This window comes from Salvia splendens, chromosome 4 (assembly GCF_004379255.2).
Source record: "Salvia splendens isolate huo1 chromosome 4, SspV2, whole genome shotgun sequence".
Taxonomy (NCBI): Eukaryota; Viridiplantae; Streptophyta; class Magnoliopsida; order Lamiales; family Lamiaceae; genus Salvia; species Salvia splendens.
In genome coordinates, this window is record NC_056035.1 from 33,444,500 (window position 1) to 33,465,066 (window position 20,567).

General features: G+C 40.1%; 3 protein-coding genes across 3 annotated transcripts; 1 reads left to right on the plus strand and 2 right to left on the minus strand.

The window, feature by feature from the left end:
- The first annotated feature begins 2,249 nt into the window (after positions 1-2,249).
- On the plus strand, positions 2,250-5,607 carry LOC121799536 (meiotic recombination protein DMC1 homolog). Its single transcript, XM_042198937.1, has 15 exons — positions 2,250-2,339; positions 2,429-2,511; positions 3,278-3,369; positions 3,447-3,518; positions 3,601-3,639; positions 3,738-3,795; positions 3,874-3,919; positions 4,045-4,090; positions 4,311-4,372; positions 4,486-4,552; positions 4,653-4,745; positions 4,817-4,885; positions 4,964-5,042; positions 5,144-5,310; positions 5,409-5,607. The coding sequence occupies exons 1-15, from the start codon at positions 2,326-2,328 to the stop codon at positions 5,451-5,453; spliced, it is 1,032 nt and encodes a 343-aa protein (XP_042054871.1). The 5' UTR covers positions 2,250-2,325; the 3' UTR covers positions 5,454-5,607.
- A 189-nt stretch (positions 5,608-5,796) lies between these two features.
- On the minus strand, positions 5,797-7,997 carry LOC121799537 (stem-specific protein TSJT1-like). Its single transcript, XM_042198938.1, has 4 exons — positions 7,724-7,997; positions 6,855-7,095; positions 6,628-6,748; positions 5,797-6,255 (listed from the first exon to the last, which is right to left on the minus strand). The coding sequence occupies exons 1-4, from the start codon at positions 7,924-7,926 to the stop codon at positions 6,068-6,070; spliced, it is 753 nt and encodes a 250-aa protein (XP_042054872.1). The 5' UTR covers positions 7,927-7,997; the 3' UTR covers positions 5,797-6,067.
- Positions 7,998-8,808: 811 nt separating this feature from the next.
- Positions 8,809-11,660, minus strand: LOC121797631 (transmembrane emp24 domain-containing protein p24beta3-like). Its single transcript, XM_042196270.1, has 4 exons — positions 11,369-11,660; positions 10,107-10,293; positions 9,896-10,003; positions 8,809-9,213 (listed from the first exon to the last, which is right to left on the minus strand). Exons 1-4 carry the CDS (start codon positions 11,594-11,596, stop codon positions 9,080-9,082), a joined length of 657 nt encoding a protein of 218 aa, XP_042052204.1. The 5' UTR covers positions 11,597-11,660; the 3' UTR covers positions 8,809-9,079.
- Between the last annotated feature and the right edge of the window lie 8,907 nt (positions 11,661-20,567).

Consider the following 20,567-nt stretch of genomic DNA (forward strand, 5'->3'; position numbering starts at 1 on the left):
GGATAGCCGCCATATCTCGACGGCTGGGAAGGATTTCCGCCATAGCCCTCATCGTGTGAGTCGGGTGATTCGTCGTCTCCACCGTGCATTTTAGAGAGTGAAAGTGTAGATAGTGAATGAAGGGAGAGTGTATGAAAATGGTGAAAATGGAGGGTGGAGGAGTGGTATTTATAGGAGAAATTTTGGGAAAAAAAAAATCGAGGGGGCTAAGGCGCGCCGCCGTCGCCCCACTATAGACCGGCACGCCTATCCCCCACCGCCCCGTCCTCGCGCGCTATCCGCCGCTACCTCGTCCGCCCCGAGGCAGATGTTCCGCCCACTATAGATCACCCCCTCCGAGCCGTCCGCCCCCTTGCTCCTATAGTGGATGCTCTGAATGTTAAACAATATTGTACTATTTATTAGGCGATCAATAGTATTGTGAGTAATTTAGCAAGTGATCAAATTCGTGAATTATCTAAAAAAAAGCAGTATATTTAAGGGGCGTGAACACAAAAAATTAACTGCATTTGATATTTCTACACAAATAAGGGCATCATGGGCCCGGTTTCAAACCCCAAGTCCCCTCCACGTCATCATTCCTCTACAGTTGCGGCCCAGACCCCAACTGCTCTAACCCTGCAGGCCACAACACGGGTCGCAACTAATAATTGACACTATTCACAACTTCAACATATTTGACTCGTAAATGCAATACTTTGAACAATAAAAATCGGAAAATTGCATTTTTCAGTAGAAATTAACATTACAAATCCTAGAGAAAGCATATTAAAAATACAAGTCATAGAAACCCAGGCCACAACTACTACTTCTTCATTTGGGCGCGAAGGTAGGCAATCATCTCACGGTGCAACTCGAGATCGAACTCCGACATCGTCGAGGTATCCCTCGATGTCAACTCCGTCAGCTGGCTCATCCGCCATGTAATACTCATCTCCGACAAAGAGTCGGACATCTTATCCAGAGACAGATTGATCGGCGGTGGCACCATAGCGGAGTTGCTCGCAGTTGCCTTCCCCTTTGCTTTCCTCTTTGCCTCCTTTGTTCCCATCGAGCCGCTCTGAATGCTAGGAGAGGAGCCGAAGACGTCGTCGTCCGTCACGTTGAGGTCGATCGCCGGACCTCCTTCGCTCGAAGAGTAGTTTCCGGAGGCGGAAACTTTGGTTCTCTTCGCCGCCCCAGTTGCCGTCAGCTCGGCACCGCTGGTGTACTTCGGGCTCTTCTCGACGAGCTTCCAAACGTCGAAGTACTTGAAGGCCATCTTCCCGTCAGCGAAGAACGCCTCCTTCGCCTTCTCGACGAGGTCCGCCTCGTTGTGCCCGCTCGGCCACATCCGGACTACGTTAGCCCACTTTCCATTCCACTTGCTCATATCCGCTTGGACCCGACCCCAATGCTTGCGCAGCTTCACGTAGCTACGCTCGATCGACCCTTTAGGACGCCCATCGTTATACTTCTTAGCAATCCACTCCCAGAAAACCTTGTCGGACTGCTGGTTGCCGATGATAGGATCCTCGGCGACGTCGACGTAGTTCCTCGCAAGCCACATTGTCTCTTGCGGACTGTACTTCTTCGGCCCATCCTCCTCGCCGACCTTGCCCTTGCCCCGCCCTTGAGCGGGCTCCATCTCACTGATCTCGAACTCTTCGGCGTTGACCGGCGATGTTACGTCGACGTTGCTACCGACTCCCGGACTAGGCGTCGGCTGCGATGGTGGCGATGCCGGTATGTACCAATTGTTCGAGTTGACGAACTAGTCCATCTGATGTTCATCGCTGTTGAACCAATTCGAAACAAAGGGTATAATAGAGGATTGAAATGGATAATGCACGTAAGAATGATTAACAATAGTCTCGTATTTATAGACACAAAATCAAAAAAAAAATTAATTTTTGGGGACTTGCGGCCCGTCCCGAAGAGCATATAACGCTGGGCCGGGACTTGCGGGATGCGGCCCGTGCCCGATTAACGCCGGCCAGGCCGGGCCGCGGGACCGTCACCGAGCCGCAAATGCGGCCCCGGGACCGGCCTGGGCCGTGACTCTCCTCCATCCATCGCGTGGGACGGGCCGGGACTCGCGTTTTGCGGCCCGGCCTCCCCCGTTAACGATGCTCTAATGATATGCATATAAGTGTTAATATACATCAAATTACAGCACAGCGGATCCCAAACGAAACAAAAAAACTAAATTATAAATTCGTCGGTTCCACCAGTTATATAGCTCATCACACAGTTCGCGCATTTGAAAACATCACTCTTATTACGTTGGTTCCGCATTTTTATTCTCTCTGATAAAACTCTTCCTGTTCATCTCTCAAAACAAAGATGCTAGCATTCAAGTATGATTGCTTTACAGTTTACACTTCACTAGTTTTTATCTTTGTAGCTATTCGATTAATTGTTTCCGCTGTTGAAATTTGAACACCAGAGCTGAAGAGCAGAGCCAGTTGCAGATCGTGGAAAGGGAAGAGATCGAAGATGAAGAAGACCTGTTCGAAGCGATTGATAAACGTAAAACATGTTCATCTCGTTTAAATGTCATTAACATTTTGATTGTTCTAGATGGATCAGTTTTTTAAGCGATGCAGTTGCTTCATTCTACGTGATTATTTCATTTTATATGATTGATGATTTTATACGATCGGTAGATTTTCATTTTATACTCGTATGATTTCATTTGAGTTCTATAGTTTTTGTAGTATATTTGCTGTCAAATGTGATACAACTAACCTTCGGAAATTCAAATCGGTTTAAATTTTTTCCGTGTACTTTACTGTTGCTCTATTTGTTAATGTACATGATTCTGATCGTGTTCCTGTTTCCTGTTTGTCAAGTGTGTTATTGATAATTTTTTGTGGAGCACAAGTGCACAGAGCTTCACGAGTTTTACTGTTTTTTGATGGCCATGCGCTAATAATTTTCGGATGTTTATGATCTTGGTGATAGATTAGCACAATTAATGAAGTTTCATCAATCTCTAGAGAAATATTCATTGTGAATGCTTGATTATGCCGATATATGCGTTCCTCTCTCTGAGAATTTTTCTGTACTTCATATTCTAAGCACTCTCAGTATTATTACTTGTAGATTGCTCCCAAGTAATTATGGTATACTTCCTAAAAATATGTTAAGAAATGCTTCATGTGAGCTGGTAGTTGTATCTGAAACTTCAGTAGATGTAGTTAAGTTTCCTGACAAAATTGATATTATCTGTTATTATGTGTTTGGCTAATAGCTTGATATAGTTTTCTAGAGCTATTCTACTTTTCATTTGCAGTGACAGCCCATGGAATCAATGCTGGAGATGTGAAGAAGCTGCAGGATGCTGGGATCTACACATGCAATGGCTTGATGATGCACACTAAGAAGGTGAATATTTAAATCACCTTACAGTTTTCTTGTTATAATTTTGCAGGCATCTGACCTGTTGTTTCTTTAATGACCAGAATTTGACTGGAATCAAAGGACTCTCTGAGGCTAAAGTAGATAAGATCTGTGAAGCTGTCGAAAAGATAGTGGTTAGTAGTAATAATTTTCTTTTGTTATGGTTACTAATATTTATATAAAGCTGTGGTGTATACTGATGTCTCGCATCTACAGAACTTTGGTTTTATGACTGGCAGTGATGCATTGCTGAAAGTGAGTTTCTAGTTCCTCTGTGCTTCAGCTTTTACCAGTAATACGCAGACTCTCATTGTTGCACAGAGACTGATATCAAGTTATTGTTGGCTATGCAGAGAAAATCAGTAGTTCACATCACTACTGGAAGCCAAGCTCTTGATGAACTGTTAGGAGGTAATAATGAATCTTCTGTGTGATTTTCATTTGAATTCATCTGCATAGTATTCTGAACATAGATCATTTGTGCTGAAGGTGGGATAGAAACTTCTGCAATAACAGAAGCTTTTGGGGAATTCAGGTGAATACTATTTTCTGCTAACTTGATCAAAACACTTGCTAAAAGTTAACTCAAGCTTTTGATTTATTACTTTCATGATTCTAATGAACTTGTATTCTGATATCCGTAACCAACATTTGATTCAGATCTGGAAAGACACAGCTTGCCCATACTCTCTGTGTCTCTACTCAGGTGATGAGCTAAGCAGAAAAAGTCTAGACAAAAGTTGTTATTTACTTCTTTTTCATGGAATGACATGTGCATATACTTTTTGTTAGTAGGGAACTGATATCTAAATTGCTCATCACAAATGTATTCTAAACCTAATTCTTTAGCTGTTTTATCAATTATTGCTTTGCTTCAAATTCGCATTGCTGAAGCTTCTGGGGGGGACCTTTTTTTTGTTTTGCAGCTTCCTACTAATATGAAAGGAGGGAATGGAAAGGTTGCTTACATTGATACTGAGGGGACATTGTATCCTATCTACTGATTGTTCAGTCCGACATATTATATGACTCTTTTTAAAGTCATTATGTTACAAAGTTTTCTGGATGTTGTTTGGTTTTCCTTGAATCGAGAAATTGCAGCCGTCCAGATCGAATCATACCCATTGCTGAAAGATTTGGGATGGATGCTGGAGCTGTACTTGACAATGTAAATCCAATTTGTTCACTAATTCACTAATACCTTACCATTCGCACTCTGGAATCTGATTATATATATATATATATATATTGTTTTGGAAATCTGAAAGATCATATACGCTCGTGCCTATACATATGAGCATCAATACAACCTGCTTCTCGGTCTAGCAGCAAAAATGGCAGAAGAGCCTTTCAGACTGTTGGTAAGCTATATTTAGCATTCTTTTTGTACATAAAATTACAGGGAACTCATGTGAATGAAGTTTGGTTTCAGATTGTTGATTCAGTCATAGCTCTATTCCGGGTGGACTTCACTGGACGAGGCGAACTTGCAGACCGACAGGTACGGACCACTATTAAAAGTTTTTATTAGTTCAGAACCTCATATTCTGCAGTTATGTGACTGTGTTACAATTTTCAGCAAAAGTTGGCTCAGATGCTCTCAAGGCTAATCAAGATTGCTGAGGAATTCAATGTTGCTGTCTACATGACCAACCAGGGTAAATCAAATCTGCATTAAACCAATCAATGCCTTGAATAAAAAAAAACAAGTGTTATAGTTTTGTTCGACTCGAATCCTAATCAAAACTATGATTTGCAGTTATTGCTGATCCTGGAGGAGGTGTGTTCATATCAGATCCGAAGAAGCCCGCAGGTGGCCATGTTTTGGCTCATGCAGCCACCATAAGGTTGATGTTCAGGAAGGGCAAAGGCGAGCAACGCGTCTGCAAGGTGTTTGATGCCCCTAATCTTCCTGAGGCTGAAGCAATATCCTTTCTCTGCTTCTACATTTAATAAATGTCCATCTCTAATCTCATATTTGAAAATCCGATTTAGAACAATGTGAGTTTTCTTAACAGAAACAAGTTTTCCAGATAACTCCAGGTGGAATTGCAGATGCCAAGGATTGAGGCAAATACCGTATCTATATGCTTTATTGATATCTGAATAGTTTCTATACTATGAAACATAAATGCTTTATTCAAACTTAGCTTCAACTATTATGAACTTCATTGTAACTATTTCAGCTATTGTTCAATGTTTCTAGCAATTTCTTTTTGCTCATATATTTCTGGCATATTGAGAAGGCTTATAGCCTCCACAGCAGGTTCGATGTGTTTAAAATCCTTGTTAGATGATATGATAAATAGGGGTATCCATTTTGTATGATAGATTAGATTGATAAAGTATTTTTAAGGACGAGACGATCAAACAATTTAAAAATCGTATAGTCTAAAAAGCTGCAGGACAAGATGAACCAATATACTATGCCTTGCTGCTTCAAATGTTATTTATAGTCGAGTGAGGCCATTAAAATGGCTTCATCTTTATAGTGTCTAAAGTCCCAACTCCAAAGCATAACAGAAAGAAACATTTCTTTTTAGTTACATATGGTTACCTCGGCAAAGGAATCATGATATGTCTTCAAAGTCTCCATGCTAGAAGGGTTTAAGGGAAAGCAAAATAAACTGAGGGCTGGCTAATAATAGAAGCCACTTTCATTCAAGAGATCTTTCGTGTTAGTTCAATAGTGCTGGGACCAATTTGCGTCGCTTCCAACCCTAGGCATTGTGGATTTTTCTTTGCGCGACCCTTCATCTACCTTGAATGTCATACCACAAACCTCCCCTGAACTGTTCACTCTTGGAACAGCCTTCAACTCGTTTAGATGCTCATAGCTCCGTAGACCTCCAGATGATGTGAAAAAGCATCCTAAAGATATGAGGAAAAAAAACATTTCTTTAGTCTCAACTAATCACAAGAAATGACCATTAGTTTTCCCTACTTTTGAAAAAAACACCATCTCCTTGCTCTATCCTATAAAGAGAAAGGTTAACTATGCATACCATTATAAACTAATGCTTAAGCAAGGGATCAAGGATCAAAATCATCCCCTAAAAATTCCAAAAGAGAAGGAAAAATAGAGAAATACTATTCATATATGAACTACAAGAGAAATGATATGAAGACCATGGCACATGACAAGAGGAACATGTAATCTACCAAGCAAAACAGTCGAAGAGATGACTAGACCATGTGAAGTAACAAAAGGGCAAAGCTATATGTCATTCTAACTGAGTATACCTTTGGGAAATGGGGAAAAAGACTTGCCACAGCCTTGCTTCACAATTTCAGTGTCGGTAGAAACAACAAGGTGACCTTCAGCATCAGTTCCCCAAAAGAAGGGCACACTCCCGTCTACATCCTGTACCATCGATATCAAGTTAATGTACAGCTTCATATAACACAACAAAGCCATTACATGTCGAAAAATAAATGCCAACATCAGCAGGACCAAAAAAACTACTCACAGCCGCAATAAACGTGGATTGTGAAGTTGCATCGAACAGAACGAATGCGAACCTCCCCTCGATGCCCCTCACAACATGCTCAGCAGGATAAGGACCCCTATCCCTTAGAGTCCTGTAAGCCTCAATCACAATGCTCACTTCATTAGCTGTCTTGTTCAAGCCATACTGCTGCTTAAGCACTGCAATGTTTTCAATATGGCCTTCAAACAAGCAGAACATATCATCCACAACTGCAAAAAGTCTGGAGGAAAGAAGGGGACAGAGTAGATTAGAGGAGCTTATTATTTGATGGACAATAAGGCACCAAAGAAATATTTAATGATGCACAATGCAAACAAGCCCTCCAATGATCACAAAATACAACCAAATCACTACAACTCAAGATTTTCACAAAGGCATAAATTTGATCTGGATTTGGGCGAGTGACATAAATTTGTGCATATATAGAAGCCTTTCAAAGCCAATATACCTAGAACTACAAAGACCATAGCAAGATATCTGCAAACTGCCAAACCGTAGTTAAAAAGAACAGGAGAAAGGGACAAAATTGCATTTTGATTACCCTTTCATCATTGATCTTATACCAATATCTATAAAAGAACAAAAACAAATCAGAATAATAATTTCTCATCAAGAAAACACAGTGTATCAAGAAAGAGGCTCAAGGAATCGTCACCAAAATAAAGGTGCAAATAAACAGAGTAAACCGCACATCAACACTAATTCAAAAGGGAAATTTCACAAAGAATTTGTACCTTCTAAACCCTAAAACATCCTACAAACAGAGTGCAAGTATAAATACTAATCTGGTAACTAAGTAAAGCTTCGGATCAAAATTAAGTAGAAAAGAGAAATGAGGAAGTAATGACCTAGGAAGAAGGGGGTTTTGTCGGGCAGAGGAGTAGGCAATGACACCGGAAGAGGCGAGGTTGATGAGGAAGGAGCCCGGGTGCGTGGACGAGAACTGGGCTGCCAAGAATCCGTCTTTCAGGGCAGAAACGGCGCCGTTTTCCGGAGCCTGCTGCAGTGCATCTGGGCTTTTCGCAACCGATTTGTTGAACACGGCCAGCATTTTTCCTTTTCTTGATCGTCTGCAGAAAATCACGGAGGAAAATGTGCGTGAGAGAGAGAGAGAGGATTATGGAAGTGATGATGACTTTATTATTGACTTTATAGATTTCACGTTACAGTTTCGACTTTGGATATCTTTATTGACTAATATACCCTTATTATGGTATGGAATTACTGGGGTTTCTTCAGAGTGGTATTGATTATGCGAGCAAGGTTTGAATCGTAATCTGAGCTACGAGGGTCCATTTTCTCCTTATCGTTTTCTAGTGCTTGCGTGGCAACACTTCACTGGGATATTCTCTCTTGGACTTGATGATTAGTCACATTAAAATGATTGGACTAATATTAGTAGTATTCACAAAGTATTAACTGAATCGATCAACCAAACCAATTTTAATTGAGAGATCAAGCCCCACTGGAAAATTTGACTTTATGATATCCATTGACCTCTTTTATGGATATGTCGATGTTGACTCGTTTTTATGAGACATTAGATTTAGCCCAAGACTCTATCTCACAATGCCTTTTACTAATTTAGTTATATTCGACTTTAGATACATAAGTTTTAACATTTTTTTTTATTTCTCCAAACCTTAGTTTTTGAACACATGTTCACATCCCATCTCTTCTGTCGACATCATGTCTCTCTTTTTCTCTATTTATTCATGCTTTCTTAAGCTAATTGTTCGTTCATTAAGCTGAAAGAAGTGATTGAAAAAATAGATGATAATACATTGTGTTTCAAACTTCTTTGCCTCCTAAATCCTATTTTTACATAATTTTACAAGAAATCTGTGGCTTCTTCTCGACAAACACAACCAGCCAGCTAGCTAGCTCAAGTTTTATTTCACAACATGCATCAAGCTCAAAAAAATCAGCTGTCTGAAGAAATTTAAATAGGTTCACTAAACTATAATCCTCAGTATAGGACAAGGAAAAAAATCATCCGACAACTAATTCAAAGAAATTACATTAATCGAGAGTCTCTAACTAAATCACGTATAACTAAGGAGTTTGCTCAATAATTTCAAACAACAAGGGCAGTTAAATAGAAAAAACCATTTCTGTTGTACAAACCGCACCAAACATCATCTTCCCCAGCCGAGCGAACAATCAAACCAGATTTGAGGAGAGGAAAGTCGCTAGCAGTTTGATCAAACACGGTTGTATGCAACTGATTTACTAAACAAGCGACGTATGTAGACAACCTGAAGTCCGCTTACTAGTGCAAGCAAGAGGTACTCCCCAACTGTGTAAAATATGACGCGCCTTCTCGTACTCTCATTTGCTGCAGGAAGAAGAGAGATAGTAGCATAAGGATACCAAGCACAGAACAGAGTAGGTATAAGCTAACGGAGGATATTAGGAAACAAGTTCCAAGATAAAGTTATCTCATAAAGACCTCATAGAAGTAAGCTTATGAATTGCAGTATATTTTTTGTTTCGTATTTAAGAATCACAAAAATGGCATACACTTTGATCGAACTCCAACACATGGTGGATTTTTGGTTTATTTTAGGAGAAATGAACCATAGTCTCATGCAATCCCTCCAAGAACATTGAGCAACATGTCCAACTAAGGAAAAAAATACATACAAAGAAAAGGAAACAAGCATCCTAAGATAGATACGATTTTCTTAAGGCTTCTTCTATCTGCTTATTTTCAGTAACAGGACCCAAACACTATGACTACCAATATTTAATGAACTACACAGTTTAGTATAACGAGGCCAATTTTTAGAATATTACTCCACTAGCCAGTAGTTAATTATCTGAAAAAGTTCAGCAGAGTTACAATCACTTGCTATATAATCCTACTGCAACAAGAAGGCGTCTAAGAATGACAAGCAGTGTAATTAAAAACTTAGTAGCAGGGGTATCTCTCAAGCCTAGAGAAACCAACATAGGAAATAAATAAGAAAGCAAGAGAAAAATAATCAAGTAATTAGAAAATGATAGAAGTATCATACTATGACGATGACGACTATCACGGGCTTTCAAATACTTCTGCTCGGCAGTTACAGATTCTAAAGCTTCCTTCAGTTCAGCAAGTTTGACATTAATGGGGTCCAAATGTTCTGTTAAGATAAGGGGAAAAGGAGAAGAAAACAATAATGTGAATGAAAGTTAAATGGAATTATCAACAGTGTGAAATGTAAAGTAAAGTAAGACGAGACAAACCATCCTTCGCAAGGTCATGTTCAGTGGGAATATGGCCAACATGAATGTAGAAAGAGACCGTCTCTGGTGTCGAATAAGGATTGTGGAAACAAAATTTGTACATTCCACTTCTAGGGGCCTTAAACTCAAACTTGTCCCCAGATGTTCCTTTCAAAGTGTGCACAATACTTCCTGCTGGTGATGTTACCTACAGCAATAAATAACATGACAATTATTAACACCATCAAACTTTGAGCACAGTTGATCTCAAATAATTATTAAAGCTTCAACATTTACATAAATTTAATGTGTGCTCATGAGTTAAGCTATGCAGTCACCTTAAAATATGGCTAAGCAAAAACATATTCTCAAATCTAAATGAATGTGGAGCCCAAAATAAATGAGAAGCCCACAATCTTAATTCTAACAACGGAATTCAAATTAACAAAGCAATCCTTCAATTCAAACCCATCTTAGAGTCAAGTGAAGATCTATACGCAAACCTTGTAATTTGCAAGTTAATGGTTTAGTGAAGAAATAGATATTCTAAGAATGTTACATGCCATTTTAGTTAAATTATCAGCAAGTCACAGTTACGGGTTTAAAAGAGTTGATAGTTGTTAAAGGGTTCTACTGTCATGTGACAATTAAAGCAGAAACATAGTAAAACTTTTCAAATATTTTCTAGGTTGTCAAGGGACGGTGTCCAAAGTTGGCAGCCTGTATAGGATGGCAAACTATAGAGGCTCCAATTAACAAGATTTGGGAAGAAGTTTATTCTCCAGCCACAGGCCTAACAAAAAAAGTGCTCAAGCATTACCAAACAAACAAATCATCTTCTTCATAATTGGGACTTGAGAGTCACTCATATGTCCATAGTAGTACCTAAGGAACTCACTTTGCCTGATGGCAGCTCAACTAACAAGCAGGAAACACGCAAAGAATGTTATATTTCAATAAAAATTTAACCTTTTTCATATCTGAAAATGAATGTAGGACAAATTCCACACGTTCTCAACTATTATTGAGATTGCATTTGTAGAAAAAGGTAAATAGATTGAGCTAAATGCAGCTAACACATTTTTAATATCAGAATCCATGAAAATCTCGAATTACTTGTTAAAGGTTTATCTTTTACAATGCACGATAACTATACTAGGTATAATCACTAGTTAATCCAATTCCCAACTCACCAAACCTAGATCGTAGGTGGCACAATTGAATCAATTTGCACAGATCGAGACATGCAAAATTAGGGGAAAACAAAAGGCTAAGAAAGATACCGTGAAGTCGATGCCGGGATGATCGGAGCTCCAGAAAATATCGTGATCGACGACGACGAAATTCCCTGAAACGGTGTCGCCTTCGTACAAGACGTACTCGTAAATGCATTCGACGTCGTTTACGGTGACCGATAGCGCGGAGACATGGGTGAGCGTGGTGAGAAGAAGGAGGCCTAGAAGGGCGTATGCTGCCCCGCCGCACCTCGGATTACCTCCAGTTGTCTCCATTGAACTCTACGATTCCGATGGCAAATTTTTGACTCAGCGGAGGTGTAATGATAATATGAAGCTCTGACGTGGAGGGCGCTTATTGGATGGAACAACGCACTTATGACACCAATTATTACATTCTTGATTTAAGTTTGTTCGGACTCACTGTGGTGAAATTATTAATCATACGCGCTCAGTCCAAAGAGATATCAATTAATAAATAAAAGAGGAGAAAATGTAGGTAAAATAAAAGAGATATAGATAAAAATGAATAAAATATAAGAGGGAGGAAAAAAGTGAAAAAATATAAGGGAAGAATTTTCTAAATTTGGAAATAAGACTAATTTTTTTGGACATTCTAAAATGACAAAATAAGATTATTTTTTTGGACGGAAGAGTATAAAACTATGATTTAAAATTATATATTAGTTTTATATAAGAATTACCAGAAGGTAAACTTTATTTTCAAAGACATTACTATAAAAAATAATTTTAGGACAAAAACGAAGAAATGTGAAATAATTATTCCCAGACAAATGAAGTAAGTACTCATCAGTTATGTTTTAAAACATGACAAGCTCGGTGTGAATTTGAAAAAGTTAGACAATTTTTGTTTGTGAGGATTCTAGTAGGGAAAGCAATTTAATTTTTTAATTTTTAGAATGTAGGGTTTGTTTTGATTAGTGTAAGTACCAGTGGCGGATTCAAAATTTTTAGTTTGGGGTACGATAAATAATCCTAGTGATTTGAAGTTTCAAAATTCGACAAATCTTTTATATTCTTTCTAATAGATATTTTTTCAACCATAATCTATATCATTTTTTATTAAAAATATTTATCGTATGTAAAAGTGAGTTACTTATTGGTATTATTACCTTCCACTATTTAAAATAAATTCTCTTATATAAAGATAAATGTGTTAGGAATTGAAAGCACTTTCTACTGTTCTAAAAGAGATAATAAGATTAAAACTTTTAAAGTTACTAACTCATATAAGAAATTAAATGTATTAGACGATAATTAAATTAATTCATGAGAAATTGAGAAATAAAAAAAAATATGAATTGTATTAGAAAAAACTAAAAAATGGTTTACATGAATGAAATATATTAGACATTTTGGAAGAGCAAAAGTGCAAAACAAATAGATATACTCCATAAATGTATAATAATCAGAGGAGAGATATTGATTTAGAAATGAAATGGAGTAATGATTTAGAATCCATAAATGCTCAAAACATGAAAATGAGAAGGTAAATGCTAAATGATATAAAATCTTGCACGAGGAGAGATATTGATTTAGAAATGAAATGGAGTAATGATTTAGAATCCATAAATGCTCAAAACATGAAAATGAGAAGGTAAATGCTAAATGATATAAAATCTTGCACAAAGATAGATTTGAACCTACGCCTCCACTAAACATAGTAGAGCTTTCTACCATTGGACCACTTGCCCAAATTTGTTTAGGGGTACACTCGTACCCCTTTGTCCTCAAGTGGATCTGCCACTGATAAGTACTACTCTCTCCGTTCCACAATAATTGTCACTCTTATTGGAGCATGAGTTTTAAGAAATGTAAAGAAAAATTGGTTGAAAAAATTAGTGGAATGTAGGATCTACTTTTTATATTGATTTTATAATAAAATGTGAGTGAAGTGAGTTAGTGGAATGTGATACCTACTTACCATTTATGGTAAAAATGAAGTGTGATAATTATTGTGGGACGGACCTAAATGGAAACGAGTGATAATTATTGTGGGACGGGGGAGTATTTTTCTTATTTTAAGGATTTTGATTACTATTTTAATGTAGTGTATAAACAATAATTTAAGCAATTATTTACAACAATGTTTAGAGTTCTGATTAAAATAGTATTATTTTTTCAATCACTATTTCCTTTAATTCTCAGTAGATTTCAGTGTTTGTTTTGATGTATGTTGTGGACTTGCCACTTGGTCCTATATTTTTGGTGTATTGTTTACATTAAATAAAAATTTAAAATCTTAATAAATTTTTAAACACGGGAAAATAAAGTTGTTAGAAATCATATTTTCGGGATTTATTTTCCCTAGAATCATTTTATTTGCCAACTTAACTTTCCCGTTAAACAAACATGATCTATGATATTGCTACAATCTCTCTATATTGAAAATGTGATATATTTTTAAAAAATGAACAAAAACTAATGATAATACTTACTCTATCCCCCATTTACAGTCTCATTTTGCATCGACACGCGTTTTAAGAAATTATTTGACTGTGTGAAAAAAAATAAAAAAAATGAGTTAGTGGAATGTAAACTTCACTTTTATATATTTGATTTTATATTAAAATATGAGTATGATGAGTTATGAAAGGAAAGAGTAATTGTTTAAAAATAATGGAGATTTATAAATATTTTGGTGTTTCGAATCAGCCGGCCCAAAGAGGACCAAACTCAAATCCGACGCTTGATTAAGCACAAGCGGGGAAACCGATAACCTCATTTGGAACGAGGAGCCATGTAGAATCCATTCCATGGAGCAAAAGGAGAAGAAACACAAGTGGAAGTTTGTGAATATTAGAAATTAAAACTTGAACTAGGAAAAAAAAAACTTGAACTAGGAAAAAAAAACTTGAACTAAACTAATATACTAAAATGATGAATTAAAATAAAATTTTTGGGTCTATAGTTTCAGAATATTACTAGGATTGTTCACTCGAGCATTCCTTTAGCCTCGCAACACCCTGTTTATTTCGAGCTCATTATATTACATGAAAGCAATTCCAGTGCAACCACACATTGAGGTTTCAAACAGTTTGAAAACAAGTAAGAGCATCCACATCCGTGCTCTTGAGCATTCATATTCATGCTCTTGCCAACGAGCACGGATGTGGGTCCGACCCCACTTTTTCTGTCTGCTCTTAGGCAAGAGCACAACACCCACATCCGTGCTCTTCCGCAAGGACGAGCACAAGGGTCTCACCATTCCATTATTCAATTTAAATAAAAACATTTCCACAAAATTAAAATACATTAAAAATACCCGGAATAATATTACAAATTACAAAAAAATTAAAAATTACATAATTAAGCTCCTAAAAAATAAAAATTACGTAATTTAAGCGTAAAAATGCCTCCGGGGAAGACTAGTCATCATCCGGCAATACCCCCAATATTCTTTGGAGACCCGTATCATCGCCACATGCGATCGAAGTTGCTCGGGGGTCATATTTGACCTATCGGCCAAATTGAGTTGGGCCAAAACCCCCCACAACGAGTTGGTGGGGGGTTGAGGTGGCACATAGGGAGCGGGAGCGGGGGCGGATGGAGTCGCGGCGCGACGACGGTTGGTCGCTGCCTTCTTCCTTCCTTCCTTGCGGTCGGCGTTGGGAACCGCACGGGCCGGCGTCGGGGCTACCCAAGTTAGCTCCGGCAAGTTGGCTAGCCACGTCTTCGGAGCCGACGTCGGATAGGGATACCGACCTTGACCGTTTGGAGGAGCCGCTAGAGGAGGATGTTACGCCTCCCCTATACTTCGGATGCGACCGCGTCTCCTGCCAAATGTTGAGGTACTTGAACGGCTTGTAGTTCATGGATTGGTAGGTCGATAAGACGGAACTGATGAAGTCGACCTCGCTCCGGCCGCTCCCCGCCGACCACTCTTCCTGGAAGTAATACCCCTGGAACTTTTGGATTTCTTCGTTGGCTCTGTATATGGCGCTGCGCACCATACTCTCGTTGCGCTCGATTGTTCTAGCCGGCCGATTTTTATGATACCGGCGACAGATGCGCCACCAATAATGATAGCCGGATTGGTTCGTGCCAACCTCCGGATCTTCGGAGATTGACAAGAACGCTTTGAACAATTGCTCCATCTTGCCGGAGTGTACGGTGTGCGGACACCGCGAGTAGGAGGAGTCGGAGTTTAGGAGGGGCTGCTCGACCTCGCTCTAGGCTCAGGTGTCCACCCGTATTGCCCTTCGGGGGCATCTTGGTCGTCGATTGGGTAAGGCCAATAGCCACCTGAAACTTTTGATCCTTGGGTTTGAGGAGGGGCCGAATATTCTGTTTTCGGACTAGGAAACGGTTGTGAACCGAACCAATCGGGGTTACAATCGTGGGAGCCGGGGGGTGATCGCCGTGGTCGGACATTGTTTTGTTGTAAGAGTAAGAGTGAAAGAAAGATTGAGAATTGAGAATGAAAATGAGAGAATTTAGATGAGAATTGTGGAGTGTGGTTTGAATTTTTGGTGTGGAAGTGAGAGTATTTATAGATGAAAATGTGTATTTTTGGGGAAAAAAATTTAAAAATAAATTATAAGTGGGTAGAAAACGAATATAATTTTTTGGGAAGTGGGAAAATATATTTTTTTAATCGGTTTTTTAATTAAAATCCGATTTTTTTAAAAATAAAAAATTTAAATTGCCAATGTCTATGCCGTTGGCCAATAGAAAGCTACCACGTCGCCTGCTGGCTGGCACGGACGTGCTCAATGCATCGAGCAGCGCCGTGCCAGCGGCAAGAGCGCAGCGACGGACAGCTCAACCGTGCCGCTGGCACGGACGGACGGACGAGCTTGTGCTCGCCGATGTGGATGCTCTAAGCTGCAACATTGACTGCTGGCCTTGTTCACATCTCCCTGCAAGTAACTCTATGTATGTAGAACATGAGTTGAAACTAACGATATCGTATAAGAATATCCGCGGTCTTCTCGAATTTTCTTCAACTCTGGATCAGTTTCATAATTATCAGCATCAAGCCTCCAGCTAAGCACACCTAGCTCTAAAGAATGATAAGGGTGTCCACTATAAGGCGGACACGCCCAATAGCCCCGCCCCAGTTTTTGTTCATAGCCCCAATTTTGTTGTCCATAGCCCCAAAATTCTATTTCCACCACTATAGTGGACAACTCCAATAGCCCCCAAATTTTATAATCAATTTTCATTTTTAAATATTTTTTTGTTTCAATCAAGTGTAATTTAAATAATCGCAGTGTAAATAACTAAAATACGAGGTAATTAGGGCCGAATATTCGTTGTATTGCAAACCGGTAAAATTATACAACGAATAATTAAAATAAAATACAACTACAAAACTCCGGCACCGTCTACTCGGTGTCGGAGTCGGCTTCCTCGTCTTCCTCTTCTTCTTCTTCTTCTCCTCCTTCTCCTCTCTCGCTGCTGCCGGCCGCGGTATCCCCAGGCGCATTATCAACCAACCCCAGTCGACTCTCAATCCGATTGATGAGCCTCTTGTAGACGTTCCTGACGTACGGGTCAGTTTCCCCTGCGTATGACCTGCATACGTCTTGCAGTTGTTGCATCAACGTTACGTCTATGGTATTGGCCAATACCTCGTGGGGTTGCACCGTGGGCTGTGGGATTGGGGCAGACTGGGGGATGCGCGATCCGGACGCGGCCGCCGTTTGGCGGGAGGCACTTCTACCCCCTCTGGCGCTGCGGATAGAGGCCTGTTGTCCCATGGGCCGTCGTCGCCTAATGTGAGTCGCGGCTGGCTCTTCGACTTGCTCGTCGGACTGCTCGAACTCGTGCGAGCCGCTCCCACTGCTGTATTCCCCGGCAAGGTTGTGCCTTGTGCGCTTCGGGCCAGGAGCTGTTTCCACCTCGTTCGCCACGATCGACCTGAATTTCAGACATTCCGCGAGGACAAGATACTCCTCCCACAAGGTAAACTTCGGCTGGCCCGTCTTGCGGTATTGGCCCTCCGACAGGGTCTTCACATCTGCTGCGCTTCGGCCACTCTCGGCGTGGCGAAGGTTGTTCTCGTATATGGACGCGAACAGCTTGGTAGCCCGCAGTATCCTACCGAACTTTTTTCGTATCTGTTCTGGGTCGCGCTTCTCGGCGCCGTCGGGCTTGAATTCCTCGTATGCCATCATGACGCGCCTCCAAAAGCTCCCCGACTCCTGATCGGTACCCACCACGGGGTCCGAAGTGATAGAATCCCACGCCTTCGCCACGACAATGCTCTCGTCTTTGCTGTATGGCTTGCCGCGGCTGGACCTCTAGGACTGATCACCGCTACCGCCGGCGCGACTGCCCTCGCTACTCGCAATGCCGGGGCAGCTGCCCGAGGGTCCACCGACGTTGCCGGTGCCACGACTGCCGCCTCCGCCCCTACCGCCACCAGAGCCCCGACTGCCGCTACCTCCTCGGGTCGGAACGGGTGTTTCTACCCGCGCTGCCGGCGTATCTGGGATGCCGGAACTGAGCAGACCCAGCATAGTATCAAATGCGTCTTGATCTGCTTCGGTGATCGGAGATTGGCTGGCTTGGAAAGGGGAACCCGGCCGCGGCTGGTGAAGCGCGTCTAGGTTGGGTCGGTAATCTCCAAAAGCGGAACGACTCAGATTCCGATGTAAAGGGGGCGGCGTTGGTGAGGATCTCCACGACTGAGATGGAGGAAGGGGTGGACTCGATGCCACGGTGGTGGAGATTGATTCCAACTCCAAGGCTGTGACGGAGCCGCATATCCGCCAAATCCCGACGGCTGAGAAGCATATCCGCCAAATCCCGATGGCGGCGAATAATGGGCCGACGGCTGAGATGGATTGCTGTCATATCCCGATTCCTCAATGTCGGGTGATTCGTCGTCTCCTCGGTGCATTTTGTAGAGAGTGTTTTTGTAGAAGTGGGTGTATGGATTTTGTGAAAATGGGAGTGGGGGAGGAGGGAGAGTGGTATTTATATAGAGGAAAAAATAAAAAAAAAAAATTCAAAAAATCCGGCTATAGCCGCGGCGGATATCCGCCACTATAATAGCCGCGGCCGCGGCTATAGCCGCGCCTATACACCCACCGCCGCGTCCTCGCCCCACTCGCGGCGAAGCCTCGTCCGCCGCCCTCCCCCCACCAGCCGTGTCCACCCTCGCGGCGGACACCCCCCACTATAATAGCCGCGCCTACCGCCCCCCACCGCCCCCTTCGCGGCGTCCGCCGCGTCCACTCCAGACGCTCTAAGGCAACTCATCTTAGAAGCTCAAAAAAAAAATGAGAAAGGGGTAAAACAGAATACCATCAAGTTTCTCAAAGGACACAAATTCTTGTGAATTCCTGTGATGAGGAAGCCTCTGGTCTTCATCAGTGTTATCCATGTACCATGCCTGAATAAGCTCTTCCCTCGGATCCTGCATCAAATAGTCTGATTGATTTTGTAATTTTTACTCTTTTTGGTATTCCCATACAATCCACTTAAGTAAAGGGGGAAATCACAACAGCAATGAAAAGAAGATAACAATTCACATTATTAAATTACTGACAGAAACGACCAGTTAATCAACAACTATAAGCAAACCAGGAAAATAAAGTAATAAATGACATTAAGTAAAAAAACTGAGAAGAAGTGTTTAAGATCTTAGAAGTAAATATCATTCTGTCTACATGAATATAGATGCATGCAAAACACTAGATAGATAATATAGGAGAGCTATTCTTTATTAAGCAGTTACTGTATGTAAATAGGGACTGTATTTTAGCATAACACCAGAAACTTGAATAGGATATACTGTTCTTTTTGCATTACAATTGTGTAACTACTGTCAGCAAATGATAATTCAAGCGCAGTTGCAGAAATTGCACCTAATAAGTTCTAAATGTTCGGTGGAGATTATGGATTGGCGAAATTATCATTCTCTTATGAAACAACATTTTTTTAGTCCACGAACTTTTTGCCAAAGTATCATTTTAGGTCCGTGAACTTTGAAAATATTATTTTAGGTCCGTCAATTACAAGTTAATATCAATTTGAGGTATTTTGAACTTTTTCTGGACGAAAATGCCCTTAAGGTCTTCAAATGGCAAGTTGGACAATTCTTTCGCCACTCATCTTGCGCCAGAAGCCTATAGTCCAACAATTTTTAACGGCAAGTTTTTATAATTAAATTCAATTTGGATGGTAATTGATCTCCATTCTGAAATTCATATAAATAATACTCCGAACGACCATCCAAATTAATAGCTATCTAATTTCAAGACAAATAAACTAAATATAATTCACAAATCACCTATAGTAAGTTCTTAAAATGTAGTTTAGATTGAAAAAATAAAATAAAGTATCAAGTCCCAATTCACTATCCCTGTATAATTGGTCATCTAATAATTGAAAAATTAACACATAGTACTATTTTTTTACGGCAAATTTTAATTATATTTAAATTCAATTTGGATGGTAATTGAATTAAATAGTAGTAAAAAAATTGTTGGACTCTAGGTGTTTGACGCAGGATGAGTGACGAAAGAATTGTCCAAATTGCCCTTTGAAGGCCTTATGGGCATTTTTGTCCGGAAAAAGTTCAAAATACATCAAATGATATTAACTTGTAATTAACGGACCTAAAATGATATTTTCAAAGTTCACGGACCTAAAATGATACTCCCTCTGTCCCACGTTACTCGAGTCGTATTCCATTTTGGATTGTTCCAAGTTACTTGAGTCATTTCTCTTTTTGGCTATGAAGAAAGCATCTAATCACACGTACTTTATTCTTTATTTTACTTTATTCTCTCTCATCTCTCTTACTTTATTCACTCATCTACTTTATTTAACTCATTAAACACAAATTTCTTAAATCTCGTGCCAAAAAGAAATGCTTAAAGTAACATTGGACGGAGGAAGTACTTTGACAAAGTTTGTGAACCTAAAAAGATGTTCTCTCTACCGAAAATCAGCTTTGCGGAAGAGATAAAACTAGAGAAAATTTATACCGTGCTTAGAGAACCCATTATCTCTCTAACGGAAATCAGCTTTGCGGAAACGTCTAAATTGGAATTTAGACTATTTAGTGTTGGGGTTTTATGTTTTGAAATTCCTGCTGTAAGGACTAAGATACCCATTTGATGTCTCTAGGTTAATTGAATTGACTGAATTCATTAGGGGCGTTTCGGTCATTGCAGAAGTGAGATCAATTTCGATTACGAAAGGTGTATGCAATTGTGATTTATGTATATGGGTTGGGTGAAAAGTAATTTAAGATATTTATTTGATT

Bases quoted from the DNA above. Each gene is read 5' to 3' on its own strand.
- LOC121799537 (XM_042198938.1), bottom strand. From the start codon at position 7,926: ATGCTGGCCGTGTTCAACAAATCGGTTGCGAAAAGCCCAGATGCACTG. The intron at 7,096-7,723 runs GTCATTACTTCC...TCTTTCCTCCAG, and splicing joins CAAAACCCCCTTCTTCCTAG to ACTTTTTGCAGTTGTGGATG. The intron at 6,256-6,627 runs GTATACTCAGTT...TCATATCTTTAG, and splicing joins TTTTTCCCCATTTCCCAAAG to GATGCTTTTTCACATCATCT.
- LOC121799536 (XM_042198937.1), top strand. The intron at 3,519-3,600 runs GTTAGTAGTAAT...TCGCATCTACAG, and splicing joins AAGCTGTCGAAAAGATAGTG to AACTTTGGTTTTATGACTGG. The intron at 4,373-4,485 runs GTATCCTATCTA...GAGAAATTGCAG, and splicing joins ATTGATACTGAGGGGACATT to CCGTCCAGATCGAATCATAC.
- LOC121797631 (XM_042196270.1), bottom strand. From the start codon at position 11,596: ATGGAGACAACTGGAGGTAATCCGAGGTGCGGCGGGGCAGCATACGCC. The intron at 10,294-11,368 runs GTATCTTTCTTA...TTATTGCTGTAG, and splicing joins ATCCCGGCATCGACTTCACG to GTAACATCACCAGCAGGAAG. The intron at 10,004-10,106 runs GTTTGTCTCGTC...TTATCTTAACAG, and splicing joins ACATGACCTTGCGAAGGATG to AACATTTGGACCCCATTAAT.